The sequence below is a fragment of the Drosophila persimilis genome, unplaced genomic scaffold, assembly GCF_003286085.1.
Source record: "Drosophila persimilis strain 14011-0111.01,24,50 unplaced genomic scaffold, DperRS2 tig00000841-arrow-arrow-pilon, whole genome shotgun sequence".
NCBI lineage: Eukaryota > Metazoa > Arthropoda > Insecta > Diptera > Drosophilidae > Drosophila > Drosophila persimilis.
Genome location: NW_020825361.1, coordinates 595,705 through 604,074, shown reverse-complemented (window position 1 = coordinate 604,074; position 8,370 = coordinate 595,705). Strand labels below are relative to the sequence as shown.

The 8,370-nt window shown below is 48.3% G+C and overlaps 1 protein-coding gene across 1 annotated transcript; it reads right to left on the bottom strand.

Annotated features, from left to right (window-relative positions):
• Positions 1 to 2,633: 2,633 nt before the first annotated feature.
• LOC6597645 (J domain-containing protein DDB_G0295729) lies at positions 2,634 to 6,128 on the bottom strand. The gene has a single exon (XM_026993489.1). It carries the CDS (start codon positions 5,411 to 5,413, stop codon positions 3,014 to 3,016), a length of 2,400 nt encoding a protein of 799 aa, XP_026849290.1. The 5' UTR covers positions 5,414 to 6,128; the 3' UTR covers positions 2,634 to 3,013.
• Between the last annotated feature and the right edge of the window lie 2,242 nt (positions 6,129 to 8,370).

Below are 8,370 nucleotides of genomic sequence, written 5' to 3'. Positions count from 1 at the left end.
ATGCAAAAAGAGGAAAAACGTCGCGTAAAAAACAATGAGTATGCCTCTCGTTCGCTTGCGGCGGCGGTGGTGCGCTGGTGTGCTGGTGGCTCTCGTGGTGCTGATGCTGATTTGTGGTGGTGTCTCGGAGCTCGTGATTGGCGCACACATTGGCAAACGAGAGCACTTTATTTTTAAACGTTTTAAAAATACGATCATTATAGAATTTGCGGCTTAGTCATACCCCGCCGCGGCAGCATAGCCAAAATGTGCCAAGCGATTTGACCAGAACCAAGTCGTGTTGGGACGGGACGGAACCGAACGGATCACTACGATGGGGATGGGGGGATGGTTAGGGTGGATAGGGGTGTGGGTGAAAGTCTCTCAAAAGCCTTAAAGCTCTGGCCCATGAGTATGCGTTGTCACAATGCAAAAGAATATTCGAAATTGAAAGCATTTGTGTGCCGAGAAAGATCAAACAGCGTTGGGTTCTTTGAATGCGCGCCTAACCTCACTTAATCATCATACAAATGATGATCCAAATAATCCAAACACTTGACATTAAGGCATCCATCAAGTACAGGATCTGTCCATCGGATCTGGCTAGTAATTTCTCTAGAGCACTCACCTATATGCTATGTTCATGGCCTGCAGATGGTTTTGTTGAAGGTGCAGATAGTCTCACAATGACTTATACAACGGATGCACAAACCCAACCGCACTCCTTTCTACTAAGTGCATTTCTAAAACTATAGAAAACTATATGAAATAAATGATAGCAAATACTAGACAAAAAAGGGGTAAAGTAAGGGATTATCTTTGCCGATGAAGGGAGATATGAAGGGGTTGATCCCACAAACATATCATTAAGACTGTGGTCTCAATCAATTAAACCTTTTTTGATATTTGTTCACTACCATTGGAATGTATGAACATTTTCTAGATTTTTAGACTTCAGAATTTAAATATGTTTCAAGGATATTTATGACACCCAAAACTGATGCATTTTGATTTAATACTTCAGCTGAATACCATTTTTTTTGCAATAAATGATTGAAATTTATTTGAACTACTTAAAATGAACTATTTTTATGATATCACTATTTTTTCACAATTTATATTATTAGAATTAACGTGACACATTAATTTTGAGGCTTGTTTTGATAAAGTTTCTACAACAAAAAGGCCAATCGAAAGACATCGGTCTTATTGAAATTCGTTAAGTAGAATTGGAAAGGTCGGAAAGGGCTGTAGAACCTGAGTACAGAACTGCTCAAAAAAGCATCTATTAGTGAAAGTATAAGAATATTAAATCGTCTGTAATGGTTTAGTTTCCTGTAACTAAACGTAACAAAAGAGGCTTGTATAGATCAGACGCATAATTTGAGCTAAAGGAGAAATAGTTTTCGTAGAAAGATCCCCATTCCGATAAAGCAGAAATTTACCAATAAAAAGGATTACTAACAGCTTGGACATCTGAAGAATCGACCAATCCATCGATTATAGAAAGAAGGTTCCCATCAATGGTGGAACTCTGCCAACTCCAAATTAGTGTTCTTCTTCCGAACCGTCAGTTGTAAATTCTGCATTTTATGCGGATTTTGGTTGCATATTTCCAGGCCACGCCCATAGATATCGCCCCGCTGCGATGATCCAATGAAAAAACCAGTTCAATTTTTTTTTGTAAGTTTTTTTTTTTCAATTTCAGTTGTTAATTTTTAATCAATTCATTTTTAATTATTTTGTTGGTAGTTTTTCTGGCTCTTTCTCCTGTTTGCTTTTGCTGCTGTTTGTGGTCACAAATGTTACAATTATTGTTATTGTTGCTGTTGCTCTCATGTCAAATGTTATATATAAAAATACTGATTTTTATATATATTGTATGTATATATATCTAGGCATTTAAATAGGTTTCATTTCCTTAAAAAAATATCCCTTTGTTGCACGCAAAAAAACATTTCCATCTTAATTTTTGTTTCTTTTGTCGTTGTATATAAATATATTGTATATATGTATATGGTTTAGATTTATTACTAACTTTAAAATGTAATTCCGTAACTATTCATATAATGTATGTATATATCTCTAATGTTCTGGCTCTCTTTTTTGTCGTGTGTTTTGGGGTGTAAATATATATGTATATATATTAATCCGTGTAGACATATGTATCTCTATAATTCGTTAAGCTTCAGTTTTCAACAGTTTCGTTTTATGTATTGTTTTTATTAAATTTTGTATTTTTGTTTTGTATATCACAAGAATCTTCAATTTTCCATTTTCCAAAAGAAAAAAACAAAACCCTTACACATAAGAGCTCCGTACGCGTGCGTTTGTGTGTGTGTGTTTTGTGTGTAAAAGTGTGTGTGTGTATTTTTGTTGGTTTTAAAGCTTTACTCTTAACAATTTTTTTTGTTTGCTCAGTTTTTCCAGTTACAGTGTCACAATATTACCTCCCTCTCGTTTCCCCCTACCCATTCTTTTGAAATTCTTGGGGCGAAAAAATTAATATGTTCCGCCGCGCCCTTTCCGTCGTCTGTTACCCGATTTTGTACACAATATAATTAATTATTTACACTTTCCGACGCTTGCAAAAAGGGTCCAAAATTTGACATTAAATTAAATTTCTAAAATTATGAAAAAAAAATATATGCGTATTATAGACCATTGTTCAATGTTTAATGACAAAAAAAATTATCCGTCTTCCTTAAACTTAATTTGTTCTTAGAATTAGAGAAAAAAAAATGTATTTGTTATATCCTTAGAGATTAGGTGGGGGGCTCTGATATGCTTGGAAGATATATGATATATATTTTAGGGCGAAGGATGTGAATGTCCCCTCTTTTTTGAAATCCTTAGCAAATAACTGAAGAACGAGGCACGCCTAAACCCATAAAGAAAGTGTATAATATATGGTAATTATTTAACGCTAGGAAGGCCAGGCCCAGTGACTGCCATAACTTGTTGGTGGGATCTCAGCTCCGCACACCCGCTGCTCCGCCATCTGTTGCTCCTCCAACTGTTGCTGCTACATCGATTATGCCACCAATGTCAAATTTGTCGCCGATGAGGCTGCCGTGTTGGAGGCTGGCCCGGTCCCAGGCATTGCCTGCAGCACTTGCACCGCCGTGTGATGGCTGCTGGCGGCCATGGCAGCGGCCAATGCATCCTGATCCAGCCACCGCTGCAGGTTCGCCTGCTGCTGCTGCTGCTGCTGGATGTACATCAGGTTGTCGTTGTAGACGGCGGCGTGGAGCTGCAGATTGAGACTGAAATTGCTGGCACTGCCTGTGGTGCCGCCGCAATTCCTGCTGCTGCTGCTGGCACTGTCGCTGTAGGTGGAGGAGCTGCTCTCGTAGCCGGACACGGGGGAGCCCTTGGGACAGCAGAAGCCGGTGGGTGAGAGGGCTGGTGCCGAGAACGGGCTGAGCACACTCTGGATGGGCGTGGATGTCTTGCTGTCGCTCCTGCTCTGAAACTGGTGCTGAGGACTCCCGCCGAGGGAGCTGCCGGGAAATGTCTGCAGCTGGCAGGAGACTGGGGACCCGCTACCGCTGCCATTCGACGCTGCCTGCAGGTGCATGACCAGCGGCGACTGAAAGCTGCTGCCGGAGAGCGAGCTCCGAGCGTGGGGTGAGGGCGAGAGGCAGGCCGGATACGGATGGTTGCTCCAGATAATGGGATCCCGCTGCTCGCCGACCTTCTTGTTCTTCTTGAGGCGACGCTGCTGCTTCTTGCCGTTCAGATCCTCGTGCTGATCCTCATCGGCATCGCCCTCGACCGCCTCATCATCGTCGTCCTCGACAATGCGCTCGTCTTCCTCCTCGTGGGCATCCACCTCGTCAGCCTCCGAATCCCCAGCGCCGGCGGCGGCTTCATCGTCGTCGTCCAGGAGATACGGCTTAAAGAGTTTGACCTGCTTGGAGGGCAGCTTGCGCTCGTACTCCGCCTCCGCCTCCGCCTCGACCTCCACGTCGACGTCGACATCCTCGCTCTCCTGCTCCTGCTCCTGCTCGTGCTCCGGCTCCGGTTCGCTCTTGATCGTCTCCAGCTTGCTGATCTTGTCGGGCTGCACGGGCGTGCAGTTCACCTTGCGCTTCCTGAAGGTCAGATCCACCCCGGCAGCATTGCGCGGCCGAAGGTGCTCAAGCTCCATTTCCTTCTCGAGCTTTTGCTGGCGACGCGCGGAGCTGCCCAGCGACAGGTCCATGGGCGCCGGTGTGGGGGCTGCCTCCAGGCGACTCTGCACGAGCTGGTGGTCCGCTGGCGATGGCTGGGCCTGGGCAGCCATGGCATGGTGGTGGTGCGGCAGGTAAGTGTGGTAGGCGGCATAGGGATGGGCATGGGGATGCACATGCGGATGGGCATGTGGATGCGGATGTGGGTGTGGAATGTGGCTGGCAGCCGGGGAGACCGCGATTGGCACTTGCGTTGGCACTTGGACATTGGCAGCGTTAGGACTGTGGTTGCTGCTGCTGCTGCTCTGGGTATATGGCAATGGGTTGGCACTGATGGCTGATGGCGTTGGCGTCGCTGTGGAGGCACTGCCGCTACCGCTGCTGCTGCTGCTGCTGCTGTTGGCCATGGCTACTGCGGCCACAACGGCCACGATGTTGGCCGCCGCCAGGACACCACCGGTTGTGGTGGAGCCTTGGCTGGAGCTGCCATTGCTGGTGGCACTGCCATTGCTTAGGCTGCTGCTGCTGTTGGCGATTGCTGGAAGCTGCTGTTGTTGCTGCTGCTGCTGTTGCTGTTGCTGGTGGGGATGCACTGCAGCCACTGGCACGGCCACGGGCACCGCCACAGGCACATGCAGATGTGGATGAGCAGCCAGCGGATGCGCATGAGGATGCGGATGCTGGTGCTGGTGCTGGTGCGGATGGTGGGCGGCAGCGAATCCATTGGCCAGCAGATGATGGGCATGGTGTGCCGCTGCAGCCGCCGCTGCGGCATGATGATGTAGATGATGATGATGGTGCATCTGATGGACCAGCGGATGGTCCAAAGTGTGGAACTGATGCGTCTTCACCTGTCCAGGTGTGGGGGACACCGACTGCTGTTGATGGCTCTGCTGCTGGTGCTGGTGCTGTTGCTGTTGCTGCTGCTGTTGCTGCTGCTGGTGCTGATTGTTGGCCACCGAGGAGCGGAGATTGGGTTCACATTGCAGCCACTTTTGGATCTGGCGGCGATGGATGTTGTACTTGCGGGCGGTAGCCCGCTGGTTGCCCTTGCAGTCATTGTCATTGCGATACGATTCCAGGACCTGCAGCTTAAAGTGGGGCGTGAAGATGCGTCGAGAGCCCATTTTGGGGCTGCCCGAGGAGCTGTTGTTGTTCGGTTCGGACTGATCCTTTTGCTGGGACTGCGACTGTCGCTTTTGCACTCCTACTCCCATTGATGATCCATTGATGATCGAACTTTGTTCGCTGGTATCCATTTTGGTTCGATGTTGGGTGCTCCGGTCGTATAAAACGGTTTCTATCAAAAATATAGATATCTCTTTCTCTCTCTCTCTCTCTATCTCTTTCCAGTTACTTTGTATATGGGTTTGATTGTATCAAAAGGCTTTGTTGGTGTTGGTATTGGAGCTGTTGCTTTTGTTGCTGTTGTGGTTGTTGTAGCCAATGCTGCTACATGCGTGCGACGCCTGCGCTTTCATAACTCGCGATCCGGCAGCCCTGGTTTCTGGTCTGGCCTGAGGCGCCCACGGTGACTGCGACAACGACAACGACAACGATGACGATGACGACGACGACGTTCACGTTGACAGCGACGTCCGTCCGCTCTCTCGCACACACAGGTTAACCCACAGAGTGTGTAAGCCAACAACAACACGCGGGAAAAAGTTCCGTAAAAAAACACACAGTAAAAAAATAATAGTTATATTGATTTCACACAAAAAACTATATACGTTTTTAGCCTTTGGTCGCGTTCAACAGTTTTGTTAGATAGTGTTTAGTTGTTCTTTTTTTTTATTTTATAGTTATTTTATAATTTATTTTTTGCTTTTTGCTGCTGCGTGCTGCTCGAACGACGATGGCGCTGTTTCTGAGTTTGGATTTCAGTTTTGAGCTGTTTCGCTGCTGTTCTTTTTGAATGCTGCTCGAGTGCTGCTGCTGCTATATGGCTATGGCTATGGCTGCTACTGCTACTGCCACTACTACTGCTGTTGCTGCTGCTGCTGCTGCTGCTGCGCTTTCATAACTCGCGATCCGCACGGCAAGGAATCCAAAACACAATTGTTCTGCCCTCAGCGTTCTACTTCAAAGATACGTTCTAGACTGGCTCGGCTCGACGGCAGTTCGCTGCTGTGTATGTCGGCGGATGCCTCTGCCGGCGTTGCGCTGCTGCTGCTACGGCGACGGCGGCTGGCTCTTGCTGTTCACTCACACTCGCGCACACAGGCGGCCGGGGCACCAGAATGAAACCAAATGAAACGGGCAAACGATGCGATACGAGACGGCACGACACTACACGAAACGAAACTCACGACGCTCAGTCTGGGTCTGCTGCCTGCCTTTTGCATGTGGGTGTGTGTGTGTGTGTGTATCTGAGTGTCGTTGTATCTGCGTTCTAATAGCTCATCAACAGCACCTGTGTGTGCGTGTGTGTGTGTGTGTGAGTGAGAACGAGTCGTCGTGAGTGAGAACGAGTGTCAGCAGACACTTGGCGGCGGCGGTGGCCCATAGGGTCGCCTCTCCTCTCTCACGGCGGAGGAGCCAGAGCCCAGAGCCAGTTCCAATATGCTGCAGCAATAACAACAATGCAAGACCACGGCGCTGAGCGTTGCAGACAAACTGACGACAATCGTCGGCGAGGTGTCTGCGCCACTGTATGAGTGTGTATCGGTGTGCACTCGTGTGCATTTGTGTAAGAGAGACCCGCACCAATACCCGTTCTTGTCGGCGCGGCCGCGCGGCGCTTTTGTGAGCGCGCTGCTGGTTGCGCCCCGTTCGGAACGGACAGAAGGGGACGGAACCAGCTCTACCCCGTCCCCAAGCCCGACGTCTCCCCCCCGCCTCCCACCATGCTTAGCCCCCCTGGCGACGCAGTCGTCGCCTCACTGACTAACCCGACAAGCGCACCGTGAAGCAAATTACATGCGCAGAGGAGTTAGGCAAGGGCATTGAATTGCCAGGAACAGATAAGAATATGATGCATATGTATACAAAACAATATTTTGTTTAGTTAATATATAAATTACATATATTTTCTATATATTCTATTCTTTTTTCCTTTATATTAACATATCCCCCAAATGTTGTGTTTTTTTTTTCAAAACACCATTTTCATTTGATATTTGCCCCACTGTGCTGCGACGACAGCGCCCCACGTTTGTGGGACTGCGGTTGCTGGTGCTGTTTCTAGCTCTGCCAGGCACATCTACATACATATGCATGTGCATGTGTAGTCACATGTCTATGTGTGCGCCAGAGTCGTGGCTGCCAGACATTCTGGCACTGGCACTGGCACTGGCATTAGGGCCCCGCCGAGTGCCGAGTGCTCGGTCCCGTCCTGCCTAGCCCGGCGCACCCCCCTCCACCATTAACAACAACAACAGCCCACACGGCGACAACGACTGACGCGGCGACAGAGCGACGCAACAGATCGTCAAATGAACTTGTTGAGCATTACCGGTCCAAAGGGGGGTGGGGGTGCGCATGTCACTCGTGTGCGCGCTCTCTCTCTCTCTCTCAGACAAGTCCGCTCTCTTGCTCTCACTGAGAATCAACTGTTGAATGCAGCAAACAGCGTTGCATTTTTTATATGTACAGCAGTTTTTGTTGGCGGCAGTGTGCATGCATATTCACATACATATTTACATACATACATATACAGCGATAGCTTATTTCTGTCGACGTTGCCGCCGCCGCCACCCTGTCTAAGCTCAAAGACAAAAAAAGGGCATAGCCACGCAGCAGCCATGCAATAAATGCAGCAGCAACCAAAACGATGAGAAGTCCCGCACTTGTTGCGAATGACAAACGAAAAAGGTCTCCTCGGCCTCTGCTGCTTCTTCTCCTTCTTTCACAGAAATCTGCGCGTCGCTGCCGTCGTCGTCGTCAACTGGAATTCATGAATGAAACACATATGCAGAGATCTCTTTTCCTCTCTCTCTCTCTCCCTGGGTGTGTGTGTGTGTGTGTGTGTGTGTAGTGTGTGCGGAGGCTGTCACTGAGGCTGCCTGACAGTGGGCCGATTTTGGTTGCGTGTGTATGCAAATTCATAAATCCAACAAAAATTATGGTATAAAAAAAGAGTGTTTTCAACATCATTTTGCGCGTGCGATATCCCGAAGGGGGAGCGAGCGAGATGGATGGATGCCAATGATAGCATTGACTCCCCGCATCCCTCGTCTGACCGATGGATGGCTGCGGTCGGTCCGTTGATAGA

Coding starts and splice junctions, on each gene's coding strand:
- LOC6597645 (XM_026993489.1), bottom strand. CDS start 5,413: ATGGATACCAGCGAACAAAGTTCGATCATCAATGGATCATCAATGGGA.